At 55.5% G+C, this 21,961-nt stretch overlaps 1 protein-coding gene and 1 long non-coding RNA gene across 5 annotated transcripts in view; one reads left to right on the top strand and one right to left on the bottom strand.

Moving 5' to 3' along the window:
- Positions 1–18,206, bottom strand: part of LOC122390341 (max dimerization protein 1-like) — a 37,188-nt gene extending 18,982 nt beyond the window's left edge. Inside the window, exons 1-3 of the mRNA XM_043383176.1 lie at positions 18,010–18,206; positions 17,089–17,188; positions 16,918–16,947 (exon numbers count right to left, since the gene is read on the bottom strand). Coding sequence (XP_043239111.1) covers positions 16,918–16,947; positions 17,089–17,188; positions 18,010–18,064 — 185 coding nt within the window. The 5' untranslated portion in view covers positions 18,065–18,206. The remainder of the gene's footprint in view (positions 1–16,917; positions 16,948–17,088; positions 17,189–18,009) is intronic.
- A 557-nt stretch (positions 18,207–18,763) lies between these two features.
- LOC122390353 lies at positions 18,764–21,895 on the top strand. 4 transcript variants are annotated; one of them, XR_006258135.1, is made up of 3 exons: positions 18,764–18,788; positions 20,607–20,825; positions 21,138–21,895. It is a non-coding gene; the product is annotated as an uncharacterized LOC122390353 (long non-coding RNA). The 4 variants fall into 4 exon arrangements; XR_006258136.1 differs by having other exon boundaries at positions 18,764–18,799; XR_006258134.1 differs by having other exon boundaries at positions 18,768–18,834.
- The last annotated feature ends 66 nt before the right edge of the window (positions 21,896–21,961 follow it).

Raw genomic sequence — 21,961 nt, 5'->3', positions numbered from 1 at the left:
GCCGAGGTGGCGCCGCGCCGGCCCGTCCCGCACCGCCTAATCACACTGATTAGAGCCCGGCCGGTTAGGTGGCACATGAGGGTGAGCGATTTCTGGGTCGTCGCGGTGCCGACCCGCCGGCCGGCGCACCACAGAGCGCGTTAGTTAGTGAGAAAACAAGGCCGACAAAAAGCAGCCGTAATCCACAGGAAACCTTGAAGGTGAACCCACACGACGTCGGCGAACTGAGCTGCTATTTTTTACACGCCACTGGCGCCACCGCGCCGGTAGCCACCCACGGCGCGTCGCACCCGACTCTGCGCGCGGCGCCTGGCGCAGGTAGCGTTGATTGTTTACGCCCCGTTCCGGAGCGGGCGCCGGGCGCCCACGTGAGCGGCGGCCGGCGGGTCCGCGGGGTCCGCGTGACGGTGGCGTTCGGCTCAAGTCACGGGGCCGGCTGATGCAACAGACTCCGAGCTGTCGGCGCGCTGAGGCCGCGGAGGCCACGGTGCACTGGGTTCACAGCTGACTGCGGCCGCCCCCGCCCCCGCCCCGGGGCGACCGGAGCCAGCCGGCGTGCCGCCCGTGCGACCCCAGCTGGGAGACGCCATGTGCTACAAAGTCCACATCAACGGCAGCAACGGTAACGACGGCGGAGGACAGCGGGTGGAGTGTGACGCTCGGAAGCGCGGCCATATCTGACAACTTAAAATTAACCCGACAGATGAACTGCGTCAAGGCCGCCCCAGACAGACGCAGCGATCACCGCAAAGGTCACGGTCGCTGAGCCAGTGTCGGGACGGTTCCTCGTCCTGGGGCACTGCCCGCGGCCGATAGTAGCTGGATCCATCAGCGGCGTCACCCGGTGCTCGGCTGTGGTGGGTTCAGGGCCTCGCCCCGGGGTCAGGTGGTTGGTGGCGGCCCGGGGGTGAGCGTCCCCGCTCGCGGCGGCGACGGTGGCCGTTGGCTGTCGATCGCTGGTCGTCGGGCGGCGGGTAATCGGTCGTCGGTGCCAGCCACCGTCAGGGGCGGAGAACCGTCGACGTCGACACAGTCAGCCCCATTTTTTTGTTGCAGCCGCCTGCGTCAAACGTCGCCAGCAGGTGTCTATTCTCGATGGACCTTGGCAGCCAGTGGCGGCGTCTTTTTAGCGCGCCATGCCGAACTCTGGGTCGAAAGAGGCAAAAACACAAGTGAAAAACTCGAACTGTTGGCACTAACTTCACCTTGTGCTCGTTTAGAGCCCATGACAGTTTGCTGACTCTGGGCGCAGGCTCAGACGCGCGGCAGTGTCTCCTAAAAACACGCCTGAAACAAAGAGATCCACTGTCTAGTGTCTGTGCCCCGATACGGCGCCGCGTGACGCCAGAGGCCTGACATTCTTCGCACAGCTCCCGGCAGTATAAACGAACGGCTCTGCCACCGTCCGGCCTCTCCAATGTGACAGGACAAAAAGACAGATACCAATCTCTGCACAAAAGAGCCACAGAAACAATAAGACCCACCCACACCGCCGACCAACGGGGGCGTCAGATACCAGCTGCCGACACTTGGCGAGGTCCGATATCTTCTTTGAGGATCAGACCAAATCAACTGCCCAAGCGATAGCCACCTCGCTTCGGCTTTGTCGTATCTGTTACATTTTAGTTTAAGACCCTAGTGAGTAGGTAACTGGCGATAGCTAAGCGCGCAGCTATTGGTTGATAGGCCGTTCTGAAATATTCACTTCATCCCCACCTCATTTCCATGAGAATAAAGTAGAAACGCCTTTCATCAAGCTACCCCACTTGCCGCTCTGACGCATCCCATAGACAGCACGGAGTGGAGACTATCCCACAATCGTTCACTGTCTCAGCGACCTGTCACTTCGACCGGTGACCGGTCACGTGACCTGAGGTCAAAGGACAGCTCAGGAACCACTCTCCACTTTCGACCGCTGCCGTGAATGAACATCCCGGGCTGAACTGTAACATGTCCGCGGTCCGAGAGGACCCAGGCCGAGGCCGGGGTGGTGGAACTCGCCACGATGTCCAGAAAGGTTCCGGAACCCGCGCTGCCCAGGCCGACCGTCTGACCACTGCCGGGCCAATCTCCGAGCCTGGGGTGACCCGGAGTCCACGTGACCGGGCGCGCCGGCCGGCCACGCACACAGCGCCCCGTCCGCTTTTTGTGTCGGCATCTCGCCGCTGTTGTTCCCAGTTTATCGCCGATAAATCACGCTGCGGCCCGCCCTAATGGCGGCGCACAAAACCTGCCGGCCGATGTCCGTTCGGCCTTCCCTGCCGGCGCACGGGCCGACAACGGGTAACCGGGCTGAGAGTCGGCCAGACGCTCTCGGCGAGGAGCTGGACTGAACTGACCTGGGATCAGAGCCGCCGCTGGGAGATGGTGCTGGCAGGGTTAGGTTAGGCTGAACCTAGACACAGCACTGAGGGAATGTATATCGAAAGGCGATAAGGATACAGACTCTAGTGGCATGATCCCACCGATATATACAAATCATCTGATGAATTTTCTGATTCAATAGGTGCGCTCAAGAGCAAGGAAACCTTTGCGTAGTTACTTTGATGCGTATTTCACACTGAACAGTTTGGAAGAAAGCAGCACCCTTCACAAAATGCGGCAAGCGATACAACGTTTATCAATATCACTAAAAGCAACGGGTGCGCCAGCGCCGGACCAATTAAACGGAGCGCCGTAACGACCCATATCAGTTATGTTCGCCCAATGAAACCGCCCAACTGCGGATGTTTTCCGCTGTAAGCGGCGAGCAGCCTTACATGCTACATAAAACACTAACAACGCTCGCCGATGAAAAATATCCCGTTACCGTCGCTACTGTGTGCTACCAGCCTCGGGGGGCGCCACATAAGGATAACGACCCACGTTCGAGAGCCCAAATGGCCACTAAACGTTAGTTTTCCGACGTAAATATAAATTAGAGGGTAATTCCGACTGGCGGTGAAGCACCAGATGCTGAACAATACATATAGTCCGGCGCCGGCCTCTCTGTCTTGGGTGTGTCATTAACGGAGCGAAACCCATTCAGTTCAGCCGAGCGCGCCCCGATCACATCCTTTCCCATCCCGCCGAGAGGTCAAATCCGACCCTAAAACGCCCCGAGCTGGCGAACATTTCGTCCGCCTAACAACAACGGTTTGTTACCAGACGCCTCAAATAGACTTTGGAAGTTTGCATGTTGTTCATTTTCAAGGAAATTGAGCCATAAAACGATGCTCTATTGAATTGCAGATGGTATGCAAAGTCTTGCCGAGTTCTCGCAGTAGCAAGTATACCTATTATGAGCTTATCAGTGCCTCCATAATTAGCCACGCGAAAAAACATCCCCGCAGCTTTTTCTACTGCAGCGAGTCAAAGCAATCATCTTCGCCATCCAACGGGTGAAACCTTCATCATGGTTCTTGCTAATTTAGCTATACAGGGCAGCCCGACGGCTCGCGTCATCCACCACTTCATTCACGCCACAACATCCTGATCCTGCGCCGCTCTGCCGCCTCAAATCCCACAAAGACGGCCATCCATTGCCTCAGCTGGGAGTCGGCCGCCGAGGCACGCACTTCACTAATTGAAAACGTCACAATAGAGGAGTCAAATCAATCAGTCGCACAAAAACGCATCGCCCGCCCCAGGAAAAAAAAAACATTCGACAGGATAGCGGATGGACGCAAGAAAGGCTGGGCTGCGGCCGGGAGAGGAGCCGACCTTTGGACACCTCTCCATCACCGGCGCTCTCTCGGCAGCAAAAACGCGGCGCCGCTGAAGCCCGGGAGCTCGGCTAGCGGCACACGCGCGGTGCCGCGCCGGGCGATGTGGGGTGACGCAGCGCCACTCCCCTCCCTCCGTCCGTGCGTCGGCACGTGCGTCCAGTCGACAATGAGCGGTCCACAATACGCCGTGATCGCTGAGTTGATCAGCTGTCGCGGGCCGCCCGCTGAATGCCGCGCAATGGAGCGCATCGAAACGCGCGCGGCGTCCTGGAATTGTGCCGCGCCGGCCGCCACGTGCCGGTACAGTCTCGGACGCCATCGGGCCACAGGGGGACCGAGTTAGCCCCGGTGGGAAAAGCCAAACGATGTGGGGCGCCGGGCGTCGGCCGGACCCCATACTTCATGACACTGCGGGACGGCAGGCGGGACAAAGAGCCGCCCGGCGGCGCGCGCGACTCTTGATCCTACCGTCGGCGCCGATGCCACCTGCGGGCGGCAGTCTCCAGCGGCCGGCGGCGGCCGTCGGCGCACCGCGCTCACACCGCAATCAACTAATTCCGGGTGACGCGGCGCGACTCGGCACCGCGCCGCACGCACCACCGTCCGGCTAATGGAACGCCGAGAGTGGATTACCCGCGGCCGCTGTCCGTGTTCCCACGTGATGAGCCGGGGACGGCGGCGCTCCCACGTGGCCGCAGGTACTGTCCGCGGGCCGGCTCGGGCGGGCAGACGGACAGGCGGATGCAGGGAATATGACCGCCCAGGCGGTCCAGTAAGCAGAGCGACAGCGGAAGGCGGTGTGTGGTCTATTTGTCGTCGCGTTTGCCCACGGACGACAGGGATGTAAGCGACGCTCCCCGCTGAAACCCGAACCCCTGGCGGAGCTGAGTGGGTGGAATCAGAACGCGCGCGCGCGCGCGGGCGAAAGGGGACCCCTTCGACGGGTGTGGGCCGCCGAGCAGCTGTCGACGAGCGGCGCGCGGCGGGGGTGAGCCGATGGGCCGGACTGGGGTGAACGCCAATTGACAGCCATTGATTGTCGGAAAGTACCGGGGCGGGATGCTCGGCGCCGACCGCACGCGCGCGCGCCGCCTACCCAAATACGCAGGTCGGTTTCCGCGCAGCTGTCGGCGGCCGTGGTGGTTACCCAGCCGAGCGGCGCGAGCGGGGCGCAAGGGCGACCACCGAACGCACACCGGTGATTCCAGCTGACCTGGTTAGCTAATTACCCCGAGCAAAAAGTGGCGTCGCGGCAGTCTTGACTTCAAACACCGCGCTCAAATGCAGCTACCAACCCAACCCTGGATCACCACAGCACCGCCTAATATCACACTTAGAGCCACTAACGCTCATCTTTGAACGCACAGTGGCCTCCGGAGGTGTTCCGCGGCCACCCACCACCAAACATCCCCTGCTACGTCGCCCACTGTAGACCACCTCTCTCTGAGCCACAACATAGCTGTCCTATCGACAGTTCTAAGTCGAAGACGACGGTAGTCGACGACGCTGCCACCCGGGGAGACGACGAAGGCCACCCACAGTCACCGACGGCGCGTTCCGGCGGGCGCGCGACGCTGCCGCACGCGCGATACAATAAACAGACACCGTCGAGGGCGACGGTGACGACGGCAGCGGGGGGAGGGAGGGGGAGGTGAAGACAGCGTGGTCGTGGTGAGGGGGTGACGCGTGCGCAACCTAAGGAACGACGCTGTAATGCAGTGAGATAGCCCGTGAGGAGCTGGCGGGAGTTTGAGTTTGCAACTGGAGATGAAAGTCAGCAACCAGATGACCAGCTTAGATATGTGACATTAGTGGCAGTTTCATCACCAGTGCCAGTAACAGTACCAGACCAAGAACCCGTTCTAGCGCCATCACATCACCAGCACAAGCTAAGCTCCGAGCAGCACCAGATAAGCTCAGCTCAACACTAGCACCAGTACCAGCACCAGCACAGCACCAGCACAGCCCCAGCACCGGTGGCGGAGCGTAGGAGCGTGACGGCCGGCTCCATCCATCAGCCGGCGCTGGACACAGCCGATATATCAGCCACGGGTGACCGGCGGCCCGTCCGGCGCGACGCCCCGGCGCCGTCGCATCCAGCGGTACAACGGAGCATCGGCGACCGACGGACCAGACCCGGGGACCGCCGGACCCAGGCCCAGACCCAGACCCCCAGACCCGGACCCCACCAGACGCTGTGAGCGACTGGAGCGGCAAAAAACTCGGCCCCTCCAGGGTTAGGACTACTCTGTTTGTAGCTGCACTCCGTCTCATGGGGAATGTGGAAGCTAAACATCCTTCCGGCGGATTCTTTTCACGTCAGGTCGTTCCAGAATACGGGTGGCAAGTTTACCAGGTGCATCAGAGTCGGGGAAACTTTTTTTGCGTGAGTTTTTTTCCGCACGCATGACTCCTGCCAGACCGAGTTGGACTCAAACGACACATCGATCCTTTAGACTGTCATGCGGCAGCTTTGGTCTTTGAACAGCACCTATTCCGGCCCTTCCTCCAATGCACTGCACCTCTAAGCTAGCGCTGCTTCTGTACAGCCCTGCACTGCACCGCACTGCAACCAGGACCCCGCCCATCCACCCCCACCGGTAAACAGCCATCGAACTGTCCGCGCACGACTGACAGCCCGGCACGTGCGCCGGCCCGGCTGCACGTGGCAGCACGCGGCACCAAGCCCTGCACGTGTCACCTCGTGATAAAACCCGACCCCGACTGTAGCCGCATTCATGTGAATCGATTTGACGATCAATTCCGGAGCTCAATCAAATGGTATCGCCAGATATAACTATGGATAAAATAACGATAAAATATCGATTTAGAACTGACAATTTGATTGTGGTGTTCTAAACGCCCAATCGAACATTCCGGGTGCTGTAGATGTAAGCGACCATAACACGGAATAGAGCAGAAATAACCGAGTTAGTACTGAGTACTGACTAATGAATGGCGGAAGCTGGAAGAAAGGAAACCTGACGAAACAGTCTCGATGAGGACGGTTCACGACACAGTGGCGGTCTGAGAGGACGCCTCACGAGTCACGACACATCGTCCGGCTGCGGGCGCGTTCCCACGGCTCCATCACGAAGTGTCCACCGTAATGGCTTTATAATGGTCGGGTGGCGGTACAGAGCGGCGGCCGGTGCTCGGCACAGAGCCAATGTGCCAGTAATTACCTGCCCGCTCGCCGCTCCCGGGAACAGATAGCGGCGAGGCCCCGATATCGATTAGCACCGCGTCAAACGGCGACTGGATGGGAAGCAGCACATCTCACGGTGGTTGGTAGCGACGTGCTTCATTTGCTCTGGTATAAGTTTGGACAGTGATTGATGACTTGTGCGAGATGCCCAAAGCATGCCGTATTCTGGGTAATATGACTTTCGCTAGACTAGGCATCCTTGGAAATGAAGGCTAAAGGGTGTCATTTGGAATGTGATTTGTTTTACTAAAATCAGAAGGAAGGAAAGCACTACCCGCAGAAGGTGTTGCTTTCTCCAAAAGAAGTTCTGCAGTGCATGTATTTGGTTGGTATTCAGGGAAAACACACAAATTCAAGCACCGGCTAGTTGCGAGACTATGATTAAATATTAAACGTAAATAGCTAAAAAAACCGCTAATGAAACGTTATGCCCTGACCTCACGATCTCTAAGACGTGTTTCAGCGAGGTTGTCATGACGACTAGCCCCCATTCCACCCAGTGGAAAGATACTCGTCACCTATCATAAGCTCTCTGACCACCCTGGCACCGCGCTAGTGGGCGTGTCCACCGACAATCCTTTCTGCCAGCATTCTTCTGACAGGTCGCTGGGTCACAGCCCCCCTCACCCCCTTCGGGCTGCCGTGACGTCACACACATTCATGGCCGCCGGCCGGTCTGCCAGCAGCTCCACGTGACCTCAGAGCAGCGCTTTCGCCACAGCCCGGCCGGGGCCTCCCGAGCTGCCACTATAGGGTCATTTGGCAGCTCGGCCCCGTCCGGCGAGGGTCAGCGGGTTGAGGTGGTCAGGGGGTCCCCAGGGGGCTCTGGGGGGAGGGGGTCGACCTCGGCCGTGACCTTGGTGGCGCGGGGTGCCGCTGCCAGCTGGCTGCCAGGGCCACTGCCTGCACGATGCTCCACAACACCTGGCAGCGGCACCGATCAACCAACAGACCCTCCCCTCGGCCCACACCGCCGGCGCCGCTGATCGACGCCAGGGTACCGTGAGCGAAACGGACCGGCGTAAACTGTACGCATACCGAGCGACGAGCAACGGCACGCGGTGACTTGTACAATTCCACCACCGCCAATCTACGCAACATCTGCTGGACACTTGCCCGGTGCCGAGTCCTGGTGCTTAGATTTCTCATCACGTCCAGCCGAACACGCGGCTTTACGCACCTCGGAGCAATGCACCTCGAATCGCTCGAGTCTTGACAGGATAAGCTGCTTAGATCGGAGCGCCGGCTAACGGTGACAGTGTGAGGCCTGACCCGCCATCAGATCTTCCCTTTCCTGCGAGGAGAGCGAGGCGCACTTCCGCATCGGACCGCTTTCCTCAGTCCTCATGCAAATCAACGACGGCGCCGAGGCCGCCTGGCGAGCGGCGAGCGTGCGGTGGAAGTGAGGGCGGCGTGGTGCGGCGGGTCGGTGTGCCGTTGCGTGCCAACTCGGTCCCGCCATTACGCTCGGGATGAGCCGTTTCACAACAGGGCTCACAAACAAAAAGTTGGCAAGTGACGCCGATCGTATCGCGCCACAAAAATCGATACACGCGGCGGCGCGGCGTGGCGGGCGTGCCGCGGCCGCGCGTGCGATTTTTGACGCGGTGATACAAACAACGCCCGGGTCGGCCCGGAGCGGTGGCAAGGTGCCGGAGAGCGCAGAGGCGGTGCACCCATCGCGCAGGTCGACACCCCCTCTGCCGCTGCGCAGTTTGGGGAGCAACGGCCGCGGTCAGCTCCTCAGCAACGGCCGGCAACGGTCGCGCGCGCGCCGGCGGGGTTCAAACCGCGCCGTGCCGAGAACGGCCTTCGCAGACTGCGAGCTCGACCGACCGACCGCTCGGTGGTTCGGCAGGACAGGAACGGTGTAGAGAGGCCGGCACGCCACCGACACGCGATAACAGCCGAAAAACAGGTGTCTGACATCGGTGGCCGGCCGCTGAGCAATGACGCTCCGCCGTCCCGCTGCCGTGTCATCCCTGCGCGACTCACAGCTCGGCGAGCTCAGCTCCAACGCGAGTTCGACTCAGGGCGGAGAGGCACCCACCGGGAGGGCGGCGCCCGTCGCCCGTCACCGTCCCCATACGGTCACCACAGAGCTGTCCGCCAAGGTAAACATAGCGCAGAGGCCGCGGGCACACGGCGGAGGAAAGGGGTGGGGCTCCGCGCCGCCTCTGCGCGCTACAGAACGCGATCTTATCTTGCTACCACAGACAACCTGACTTTTCTGAGCTACAACCGACACATACGAGGATAAATACAATCTATTATTTTGAAATTTGAAACGCTAGACGAATCGACGAACCACATTATCCTGAACTGAAGTATAACGACGACTATATCCTGAGTCGGGGACCCTTGTAGCCTAAGCCACCGCCGGCAGCAGTGCGGCGTCGGCGCTCTTCCGTGGCATTTCTCTCGCCACATTAGCCGCAGGGTGGCGTCCTGCCGGCGGCCCCGGTCGGCGCAGCGCGCACCATTTATCACCCGACTCCGCCATCAACCGAGACCAGCATGGCGCGCGCGTTTTTCCGTGGCCGCCGGCTTTGTCCACACCGCGCCGGCGAGATCGGACGGACGCCGCGCACCGGATGCGCCGTAATGGCCGCACCTCTCGGCGCCCGTCCACAGGAAGTCGGCGCCGCTAATAAATTCGACGGTCCACCCGGCCGGCGTCGGTATCGGCGCGAGAGGGCACCTGCTGCGGTCACCGGCCACCCCCCCCCCCCCCAAACTCAAAGAGACGCCGACGGTCGCCAAGCAGGCGCACCGACACATACCGGAACGCGGCAATGGTTTCCGTCACACGCATTCCCCGGTAAAGCCGATCCGCTCGGCTAGTGCCACCTGCGACTCTGGAGTGTTCGAATTCTCCACATCCGGACACTGGGACACTTGTGTGTCGGCCCGGGTTCGAGCCTTGGAACGGAGCTCGGATCACAGAGTGGTTGAAACGCGGCTCGGTGACCGGACGGTTACCGGCGGGTTACCTAGCCGGCTACCGGTGCCTGTGAGCGCTGTTACCGGGCGCGTCGCGGGTTATTACCTGCGCCCTTCATTACACGCGTCATTTCCGGGACGAGCTAACTCGCGGACTGGTTCGCCAGCAAAACATAATTTCGCACAGCGTCGCCATCTTAATTAGTGGCGTTACCGCGATGCCAAGGCGGAGAGTTGGCCAGGTAAAAACGCCGCCAGCTCCCCACTGTATGCCGCCGGACTGAAAGGCGGCTGTCATGAGGCACACTCACCCAGCGATCACGTGACTAGCCCCAGTAGCTAGATATGCGGTCACGTGACGACCGGTACGTGATTATGACTCTGGCTGGAGGCCGAGCGTCTAAACAACCCGACACCTGATTTGGTGGGGATTAGATGAAGCTGTTGTTTAATCTCGGGTGCCGATATAACTGGGCTCTAGTGGCCCATAAAAAGCCGCTTCAAATCGGTTTCCATCGCTAGAAATGGCCGGTATCCGTCCTCACTCGCACCAGTCACGAAAGAACGGGTTCAATTCAGACGTGGGAAACTACCTCACGTAAATCGCGAGCCCTTGGGATCGCCAACCCAGCACACCTTGACCTGTCAAAAACGTCACTCCCCCCTCCCTGAGCGCGCCCTCGCCTTAAGCACAAACATGTCGGCTTCGTCACGGCACACGGCCCCATATCGACATCCCGCTCGGGCCACGAAGTGGGCACCAGCCGCCGGTATGGTGTCGTTCGGGGGGCGGTCGGCGCACGGCAGTTGATGGGCGGGGCGGGGCGGGGCGGCTGAGGGCGGGATGTCGACACGCTCTGTCGCTCCAATACCGGCGCACAAACAGCCGTCGGGGACGGGCCGACCGCCGCGCCGGCCGAGGCACAGGCTGTGGTCGGGGCGGATTGGACGGTACGGCACGGAACGACACAGTACGGCACGACACAGTACGGCACGGAACGACACAGTACGGCACGGAGCGACACGGCACGGACCGTGATCGGCCGGCACGACACGGCAGCCCGTAGTCCAACTACCGGGAACTCGAAAGACAGAAGAACTACTAATGCCGGAGGCTTGTCAGCGGAGCAAAAACAGGGTTCATGCTGGGAAAGAACAATCATTATCGAGACCTGAAAAGACTGTGGAAACGAAAAAGACTGCACGGCATAAAAGAATGAAATAATAAAAACGTGCGACTACTCCGCCTATCCGTAGAATTGTCTGCCCATACCGATAGCTGTTGACAAGCATCGCCAGACACGATAAACCTTACTGACAGCGGGGACAAAGGCACCAGCATCAAATCCCCGGTGAAGCGTGCGACACAAATCGACCACGCTGATAACACCGGACGAAATTACGATTCATCAGGTGTCAACGAACAAACAGCCATCACGTTGTGACAAGGCGCCACCCTTGACTGGCTTCTGTAATGGCTCGTTTGTTACCGGCGGTGGACTGTGGTCCCGCCTCAAACGCCACTGAGGCGCGGCGTCACCTGTCATGTACCCATCCACAGGCGCTCCTTTTTCCGACAGCTCCGCTACTGCAATTAGATACACCAGACCGGCCCGCCTTTACAGGCGTCTAATTAAATCAGCGACCATTTTTGAAAACCAAAAATAATCGTCCCCGCAAAGTGGTCGTCCGGCGGGTCGTTTACAAACAAACTTCCTGTCGCGCACCAGGCCCGGGACAGGTCGTTTCATTAATCACTGGACGTCCGTCCGTCGGCCGACCGTCCGCTCGCTCCCCGTGGACACAATCCCAACGCTCCGACAGCGGCTGACAATTACTCGGCCTGCGGACACGGTCGCGATGAATGAAATTACCGACTGCGGCGGAAAACGCCATCGTTACGACGACGAGCGGCGTCCGAAACGACGCAGCCGACAGCGGGTGGCCGAATTCCGTCCGCCGCCAGGCGCATCGCCCTAAAGCGGTCTGCCGCAAGGGTTCGTCGTTTCCCCACAGCGCAAACTGGCCGTATCCGTTAAGCAAGCGATTTTATTACCGCTAACTGGCGGCGCTGTGCGGTGACGAGCGGTGAGCGGTGGGAGGTGCACCCACTTCCTGAGTGTAGTACAAGGGTCGATGGGAGAATGCATAACAATTAACATGCAAGTTACTTTACTAATAAGAAAGTGCAGAATAGAACTCCCAAGTCAGGTAAAGTGATGACCTCAGATACATCAAAGCGCTACCTACGGATCAACAGGCAACGTTAGCAGTCATAACGGGCAGTTCAATCCTCTTTGACGCCGGTAGAATCCACCCAGTACCGATTCGACCGTGCCAGGTGAAGGCAGCAGCGTGAGAGCCCGCCTCTTCCCTCCCCGCCCCGGCCCGGCGACCTATAATTAGCCCCCGGTATTGACACGAGTGCAGGCGACGGCAGTCAGCTGGCGACGGCTCCACGTCACAATCAGCTGACGGCGGAGACGAGGCCCGACCCTGACACTGGGGCGGCTGGAGAGGCAGCCGAGAGGGACCTCCCGGCACGGGACGTCACAGGGCAGCCGTCACTCAACGGAGGCAGAGATGATGACACCGCTCTGATTATGACTCATAAAACAAACACTTGACTTGACGGCTATGAAAGCTTCCCCACATGATATGCAGCTGAGGTCATCATGAACGTCAGATTGCTACCATCGCCACTGCTGCTCCAAACTAGAACAGCTGTCACTTCAACTCCAATATCCTTCAAAAGCTGAGAGTGCGGGACACTCGCCATCCATAAGTCCCCATAAGTCCTCACAGAGTAGCAGCAACTAAGAAAGTAGAAACCATCCGATAGAGCTCAAATTGAACGATATCAACACGCCACAGTTGGCTGCTGGGATCTCTCAGCACCTACACTGTCCTTCAGAAACGACCGATCGAAGAAGGGGAACGGTCGGCGCGGCGGCCGTTCCGGTGCCAGGCCGTGCCGCTCGACCGTGTCGTCTTCTGGCCATCCGTCAGCTGACGGCGGATGTGACACCGGAGCCGGCACCGCGGCCGTGTCAGCGGTGTCACTGACACGGCCATGTCACCGTGTCAGCGGTGTCACTGACACCGGCCGACCCTGTGGTCCGACAGGCGGCTGCTGATAGCCCGGGCAGCTGGGGCGGGGAGCAGCCGGCGGGGGACGAGTCCGAGCGTCCTTGGGGCAGGTGCTGGGGCCGACTGCAGGCACCAGCTGCCGCGCGGCGTCTCCGCCCTCCTCTGAACGTATACCGGCGGCCACAGGTAACATAATGAATACCCTCCAACCCCGGCTAATCCAGGTCCACTTAAAAACGACCATCGTCATCCCACCTACCCACACCAGACACCACAACGTCGAGTCCGAGCATCACCGTCCCACCACGCTGGTTTGGTAAGGATATCTCTGGCCCACTCCGCTCCAAACAAGCGTCAGTCAGCTCCATACCAGCGTCCAAGGCCCATTTTGGGCGATCGGACCGGCAGCTCGACCGTCGGGAAAGGCTGGACACGACACGTTCGCCTTGTGAGCGGCCGGCCGCGCCGGTCCTCCTTGAGCCTGCACGGGGCGCCTCTGTGCACCCTGGGCCTCCAACGGACGCCAGTGGCCCCATCGCGCCGCCCGGCACCTCCTCGGCCGGCCACAGACCCCCGCCCGTCAGCGAACCTGCACGAAACAGCAGTCAACCGACACAAAAGACGACTTACGGAGCAAGCGGTCGGCTACTCCAGTCGTGCAGCGACAATACGGCCCGAAACCACGACGTCAGCTCGCGTAAAAATCGTCAATTTTTCATAAAAACGACGCGATCACACGGCACACACAGCCGTACAATTCCGCGCGCTGCGGGTGCCGTCAGCGTGAATTCATGCGCTCTCATGCCGGGCTCTTCCGGTTCCCGCGGCCGGCCACGACTGCGACCCCGTGGGCCGGAGTGAGTGGACTCCACTCCAGTACCGTGCCGGACCGGGGCCATTGTTATCCGAGCAGTTGTCGTACTGGTTCTGCACGCCCCCCCCCCTCGATGGAGGGGGCGCTGGAAGTGGACACAGTCCATCTGCAGCCCGGAGCAGTGTGGCGGCCTGGACGGGCGGACAGCGGAGGCATGACGGGCGCTGCCCCGCTCAGCCGCAGCCAGTCCCTCGCCAACGCCCCAAAACCGATCAGCTCACCGGTACAGTGACTCGGCAGATGGTGACTGGGACCGCTGGTGATTGGTGACAATCTACGGTATTGATTCCCGATGACAGAGGTTATCCCAAAAGAACCACGTTACTAGGCACCTGACACGGAAAAGCAGGCTGTTTAATCACGAACAGACGGCAGTGTCCATTAGTAAAGCCGCTTCGGTTCGTGCCGACGTCAAGTCCAAAAACAGCGACTGAATCGATGGTTGAGGCCAGCCACCGCGCCGGCGATACGGTTCTCAGAAGCTGCCAGCAACACTGCTAGATACAAACAAGTCAACGCTGCAGAAATTCAAACAAGTCAACGCTGCACGAATTCAAACAAGCCAAGATCCATCAGTTCTGCTTAGAGAGTGAAGGTCAACATAATTCAAATTGTAGTCGATCTATTTACATCCCTTCTGCCGAGCCAGAAGTTGAGCGTCACCACACGGATGCAACGTCCAGTGGGCGAAACGCGGCATATCTCCTAGTTGGCCGTGACGTCATAAGCAGAGGCGACGTTTCAGAAGCGTGACCTCCGCCGCCATCTTCCAGTTCACTCCGGCAGGAGCGGAGAGCAACCGGCAGGCTCCAAACGGGACGAGTTTCCGAGAAGCCGTCCGCGAATAGCATCCCGGCCGGAGCGGCCGAGGCGAGGCGAGGCGATCCGCTCTTATCCTCAGCGGGCGCCGTGTCAGCCGAGCCGCTGATCCAATCTGCCGGGATCAGAGTCGATTGCCGGTCCGCGGCGGCTCACGCGTCTCCCTCCCCGGCGCCCCTGCCCTGCACGCACGTCTGGGGGCGACGCAGCGCGATAAGCGAGCTGCCAACCGAACTAGGCCGAGGCCTGCGCTCGGGTCGCCCGGTCCGCCGATCCAGCTGGGGTCGCGGGAGGCGGGGCGGCGGGGGGAGGGGGGCGTCGCGTGCAGACCGACTGCCAACCGACCGGCCGGCGGGCGGGCGCGGCACGGCGGCCGGCGTACTACGCAGTACGACCAGTTCATGTCAGGACGCCGCGGTTGCCGGCCGGACGAACCCGACCCGCCGCACCACCAGAATACACAGAATGCAACCGAGACGCGGGCTGCAGCCGCCTCAGACCAGCGAGCCAACTGCAATCACAGAACGCTTCAACTACAGCGGAATGATATAAACAATTTACTTTCGTTGATGGTAAGAATGAAATAAAGCAAATATTAGACACTCATCCAAGACCTGAGGCCTCACATCAGTCAGTTATCATGAAAGCTCCATGCACATTGCACACTTGATAAGTGCATTTGAATATCGCACAAAGAAAAAAGTGACGATAAGTTGACTCATCATGACGCACTCCAGATAAAGAACAACGACCGAACGATGGCTGATGTCCTTGAGCAGTCGTTCACCAGTTCACCTCACAATGCGGTTCGACAACCACACTCCCGCCCGCACGCCTGTTTTCGGCAGCAGGGAGCCGGTCGATGGCCCGGTGGAGCAATAGTGAAAGAAGTGAGAGCGAGCAGGGCGAGAGGAGGGAGGAGGCGCGGCGGTGCGGCGACTTCCGCACGCACCCCATCATCACCGGCATCCCGCGTGACGCGATGACGCTCACGCCGACACGCATCCTCCGCCCGAGAGAACAGAGGCAGTGCCGCCGTGTCGGCAAACAACCAGCGGATGCGGGGTTACGAAACCATTCCGCCGCCGCCTCCACCGCGCCGCGCCGGCACGCACCGTCATAGGCGCCCTTTCAGAGTGGGCCGCCCGCTCTTCGGCCGCCGTGCGACCCGAGTCACTCAATGCGTGGTTTCGTGTTTCGCACCTGGGCTCAGTTCGCTCGACGCCAGTCCCGCATGCCACCATAGTAGGTTGATGACCCAGGGCCACTCATTAGCCTGAAATTACGCAAATGACGCCCGGTATTATGCGTGTATGGCGCTATTATCTTTGCAGGCTTCAGCGCCGGGTGCCCTCATCCATTTCCAGGCCGTAGATACCATCTACCCATGACGTTTCCGTAAAATATTTGCGAAATAAATGACGTATGGCTTCCTGGTATTTCATTATTTCGTTTGTTATCTCCCAGCATCTCACGATGCGCATGGAACGCCCATAGTAAGCAGAGCCTTCCGCAAGGTCCTGGGTCGTGAAGACGCCACTCGTGAGGGTTGAGGCGGGGCAGTTGCAGCTGGGGAGGGGCGGTAGTGGGGGGGGGGGAGGCAGAGGGCAGGGTGCGGCGGCCATATCGCTCCGCGGAGCTCGCCGTCGTGCCCCACCTGTCAGTCACATGCCAGCCGAGCACCGCTGGCCACCCGGCGCGGCCGCCCGGTGGTATTACTGGGTATATGGGTGAGCGGGGAGGAGTGAGGGAGAGAGGGAGGGAGGCGGGGCACTTGGGCAGGCACGGCCAGTCGCCGCTGCGCTGCCCGGCTCCGTCGCCGCCGTCTCCGCCGCGTCGGCGAGCGTCCGGCGGCAAACAAAGGAGCTGGCGACGGCCGCAGCGTCGGCGCACTCTCCCCCCCCCCCCCCCGCCCTCCCCGTCCGGCCCCAGTCAGCTGACCCGCCATGTGCTCGACGATCAATAGCGGCCGGCCGCCTCAGTCAACAAAGGAGCTCGGCGGCCGGCCGGCGCACACGCAGCCCCCCCCCCCCCCCCCCGCCAGGACCGCCCCACCCAGGCCCGACCGGCACCCGCCCACCGCCCACCTCGGGTATGGCCGACATACAGCAAAGACAAATCTACCATCGGGAGAACCAACACCAAGAAACTGACAAACCTCATAGAAGCTCTTACAAGTATACTACGATCGGTAGCATTTAGGGACAGTATGCTTACTGCATTGGCAAGGAAATCACCAAGACTGAAGGCATCAGTTACAAGTTGTTCACACTTACCGGTTTTTCTCCAGCTCATTGTGGGTTGACCTGGAAAATAATTACCAGTCAATGTTACCACACAGCTAGACAAGGACAGGATTGTCACCAGTTCTCCTTTGAATTGGATAACAGCTTGACATCGAGCACTAGCATCATATTTTCACCAGAAGTCCAGCAAGAAAGGCTCACCTGCTTCCAGCACCCTTCCTTGACTTCATATGCCTCTTGGTGACATGCTTAGATGATTCAATGATGATAGGCACAGTTGAGGCGTAGCCATGCTCAGCTTCTGAAAAAAAATAAGAAATTTGTTAGTACCTACCCCAATCAAAATAGCTAGAGCAGGCCAGGTGATTTGAGGTATTGCACAAGAGAACCTGACACTGACACTGTAGTTAGATAAACTAGTTACAACAAACATACCTGCACTGAAATCAAGGCAAATGACAATTCACAGTTCTTAAAATAAAGCAAATATCACACCAACCCTAACCAAATTATTTTTATTTGAAACTTACATCTTCTGAAGCATCTTCCTTATTTCATGCTACACTTTAACATATTACAATAGGTTGTCATAAGCAACTGGAATAGGTACATATTTTTCAGACAACAATCAAAAAGCTCAATGTTAATGAAAATAATATCTGTAATAACATATTACATGGGATACCCACTAGTTCACACTTCGGGTCATCTGAAAAATAGTCATGTCTACTACAATTATTGTCCTCGCATATATGTGCGGATAAGAAACAAACATGCAAGCAATCAGCAATCACTAAATTAAAATTAAATAGCAAAAGAATATCATAAAAATCCAGTACACCTATGGGCTTTTGTTGATCTTGATCTGACAGCATACTGAAAAAGCATTGGTCCCCAACCAATGTCAAAGTCTCACAAAATCATCTACCACAATAAGGAATGTCAATTTGAATTGTAGGCTTTCAAGCTCAACCAGTGCTTGAAAATGCTGGCCGAGCAGAGACAGAACATGCTTGAATATTACACACATTGTCAAGAACCAAAAAAGAAATGGTTATTGAAACATCCTAGCAAAGGTAAAGCAACGCAACAAAGAATCATAGGAATCGACAGCACACCCACCTCTCTCCCTCCTCTCCAAGTATTCGGCAGCCTCAATAAGAGCTTCAATAGACATTCTTGTTTTCTACTTTATCTACTGTTTAGCTTCGTAACAACAATTTTCGCCACCTACAACGGACGAAATAACAAGTTGGCCCCGCCCAAGCTTTCCTCCGATCCTTTCGCTTCCAACACCAAGCAAACACAGCACTCTCCAAACACAGAAGGCCCTCTACTGCTATTCAAGGTGGCTGAAATAGATATAGTTTAACCGGAACAAAGACGCTTCAAACTCTGCTTTAAGTCGCCAATTAATGACGTCAATATATATTTTAAAAGAAAAATTTTATGCTTTGCATTTTCAAACAATCATTAAACAAGATATTTGAGATAAATAAATTATTGTGCAGTAGCAAAAATAAATAAAATGATTAATATAGGTCAAAAATAAATATACGTCAAAAGGATAAAATCCCTTTCATCTCTTTAGTGGAATCTGATGACCTGTTTTCCTATTTTTGGGCTGGAAAGAAGCGAAATAAAATGACAGGTTTAAAGAAATTTGATGACGTCAATTTTAAACAATCTGCAAAAATATATTTTCACTATATTTTTGTGCAAAAAATAATTCAAATTTAATGATTTAGGACTTGTTTACACAATAAATTGCCCTCAATTAATTTTTAACACAAAAAAAAACAATTAAAACATCATATATTTAGGCAATGAATTCTTCCTTCAAGCAGAACCAGAAACCCACAATGACCTTGAGATCAGCTGTTCGATGTAAACACTGAATGGTGATGAACACGTGAGGGGGTTGGCCGTTGGAGTATAAAATTAATGGTATAATTGGCCTTTTTCATGGATGAAATGAGCAACATAGCTTCGGAATGTTGCGAGCCTTATGATATTTATCTTGATTTCTTTGCAGTTGGTCCTGTGTAAACACAGTGTTCCAATATTTTGTGGCGGCAGTGCTGGCGCACCTCAATTCCTATACGCCTAATCCACTGCTAGGCTATAGAACTCAGTCTTTTGCGATTTAGCGGAAGTAAGCTGACACTAAACTGAAACCTGAACTTGGCCAACTGGGCCCTGTCCTCTGGACTGCAAAAAAGCAAAGGGTGGCAGAGTTATCTATATACTGATTACTGTGGGTGGCAGTAGTGCCAACTGCCAATCAGCCGCATCAGCATCAGCTATGATCATTGCTTTCCGTGATAACTAATTTTCGGTCCTGCGATAACGATAAAATAATAATAAAGGTTTGCGATAATGATAAACGATAAGCGATAAAAATTTTCAAAAAATTAACAGTGATAGCATTAAAGCGATAAAGCGATAACGATAATTGTTTTTAACAGCGGTAACAAAACGATAAATGATAAAACGATAATGATAATTGTTTTTAACAGCGATGACGAAACGATAAACAATACAACAATAACGATGATTGTTTTTAACAGCGATAACAAAAGTGATAAGAAATGCAGCTTAAATATTTGTACCTACTTAAAATTTATTTGCAGATCTATACACTTTGCAGATGGCAACAGGCTGCGCACACATACTGTCGTGCGGCATACACTGTCGATTGTCTTCCATTTTTCCATCATCCCGTTTTACATTTTATCGTTTATCGTTCATAATTTTTGTTACTTGCGATAAGTGGATGAGCGATAATTTTGAAAATTTAGCAATATACGATAATGATAACTGATTTACTTAACAGCAATAATTATCATTTATCGTTTATCGCTCATCCTATCGCATGTGGAAACGACTGGCTATGATGACAAATCTTTGCCAACCTTATTCCTTGGCTGAGCATGTCCTATTGACCTGCACAGCAGCTGCTCATCTTGATGCCATGCCAATGCTGGGGCCTGCTTTGCGTTTAATCCACACAACACCGAGGTGAATCCGCATCACACAGCTCATATTGGCTGAGTGCCTCTGCAACAGCAAAATGTTCTTGAGATTGCCTTGCTTTGCAGTCTGGACCCTGCCTAGATCTAGTACATATTGAAATTAATATAGAAAGCATAAGTGTTTTTATATAACCTTTTTACAAATTACAACCATGTTTAAGTGCTGCCCTGCTTGGATATGTATAACATTTAACTTTGAATGTAGGCTGAGATTGAGCTGGTAAGGGCTTAATTGATTGTGGGCTGAAGTAGGGCTAACTTTTTTTCATGCCAGCTGTAGCTGGCCATTCAGGAATGATGAATTCTGTTTGCTGGCAATTGATAGGGATGTGTAAGTACTCATTTAAATGAATTCAAATTTCAAATTTGAATTAGTTTGACTTTGTTTGTATACTGCCGTCTGACAGAGCTGAAACTTAGAGCTAGATGCATCAAAAATGAAGAAGGGAGTTTCAATAAACTTCTCAGTCTAAGGTGTTTGCTTGGTCAAAGCTTATGTTATGTGCTTACACATTTTCATCAGCATTCATGCATTGAAACACTATAACAAATATCGTGAGGCAGAACCTACTCTGTGGGGTGCAATGGTGACATTGGTGGGGTGGGACTAAGGTTTTGTCTATATGATCTAGGAGACAAAGTCCATCCAGTTTCCCCACATTATCTAACAGTACCACTTTTCAGCTCCTACTTGCGATGTGTGGCACACAAGGAGTCAATACTAGTCGTGCACTGTACAGGCACTTGCTGCGGGAAATCAAGAAGCTTCCGGCTGATGCCAGGCCACATTACAGGCACCATGTGCGGCAAGGTTTTAACCAGCACAGAGATGAGACAGACCCAGAAAGGGTGCAGCAAATTATCAATCAAGCTGTGAAAGATGCAGTCTGGCTTGTTAATAAGGTGAGTTGGTGACTATGGTTTGAAGGTGATTGTAGTGGCATGAAATAGAAAGTGCAAGCATTAAGGTGCTTCTTCTTTATTCTTTATGTTAATCTTACACTGCATCATATTTTTCATATCAGATGACATTTTTGACTGTCTGTTTGTCTAGCTGAGTGTCTATAATCGTGTCTATAATCGTAATCGTGTCTATTAAAGCTTTTAATCGTGTCAAATGCGTGCGTCAGATGCAGATTATTCTGTCTCCTCCTGTTCATCATCGACGCAATCCGTTATATCATATTAATCATGGTCGTATTTCTGTTGTTACAGTATTCAAGGAAGCCGTCGTGACGCGTGATACCCTGCTTGGTAGATGGACTCTTCGCTTGGTAAGGGTGCGCACATTTGTGAAAGTGTAGCCATGATTGATAATTGGTTGTGCCATCTTTGCCTTTGGGGTTTGTTATTATAATAAAGCTTCTCTGGGTCTTCGTCAGATTTATTCCATCACGCTATTTACGGCATTTCTGTCGGTACCAAGGCTTCCAAAAATTCTTTCAGCATTGTCAGCATCGAAAACGTAATCTGCCCCGAGACCTGTACTGTCACCCCGTTCACGATTTCCTTATAATTCCTGTTCACTCTCAACTGGCGCATTGTGCTTCTCTAAACGATGCCTCGGTCTGCAGGGCGGTTGTTGGATGTTTGTCTTGTTGCGACATCGGTGTTTGTAGTGTTTCTACTCCCCGCCAGGCGGTTCTTTTATTGTTTTATATGATTTATCAGGCCATCGTCGAGCTCATTGGAAATCGGAGCTTGTATGCTGTGGATTCGTTAAGACTACTTCTGGCGGTACTTATTGCAATTTTCATATCCGCCAGGGGCGTCTATTTTCGATTCATCAGCTGAGTATGATTTTGTACCCGGTGCCTCCAACCTTTCCCCCGTTGATCGCGCTGAGCACCTTTACGTATCGTAGGTAGGTATGCAGGTCTGACTCGACTCGTTCCAGTCAGATATAATGTTGCATGATGTGTGGACATGACTATATAATAGACTGCTTTGAGGAAGGTTGGATAGAACAGTGAGTTTATGCGTGTGCGCTGGGGAAGGAGGGGGGGGGGGCAGTGCTCAGCTCGTTTTCCGGCTAAAAG

The sequence above is a fragment of the Amphibalanus amphitrite genome, unplaced genomic scaffold (assembly GCF_019059575.1).
Source record: "Amphibalanus amphitrite isolate SeventyFive unplaced genomic scaffold, NRLGWU_Aamphi_draft 000392F_arrow, whole genome shotgun sequence".
Taxonomy (NCBI): domain Eukaryota; kingdom Metazoa; phylum Arthropoda; class Thecostraca; order Balanomorpha; family Balanidae; genus Amphibalanus; species Amphibalanus amphitrite.
The sequence above is the reverse complement of the archived record's forward strand: the minus strand, read 5'-3'. Positions and strand labels throughout refer to the sequence as shown.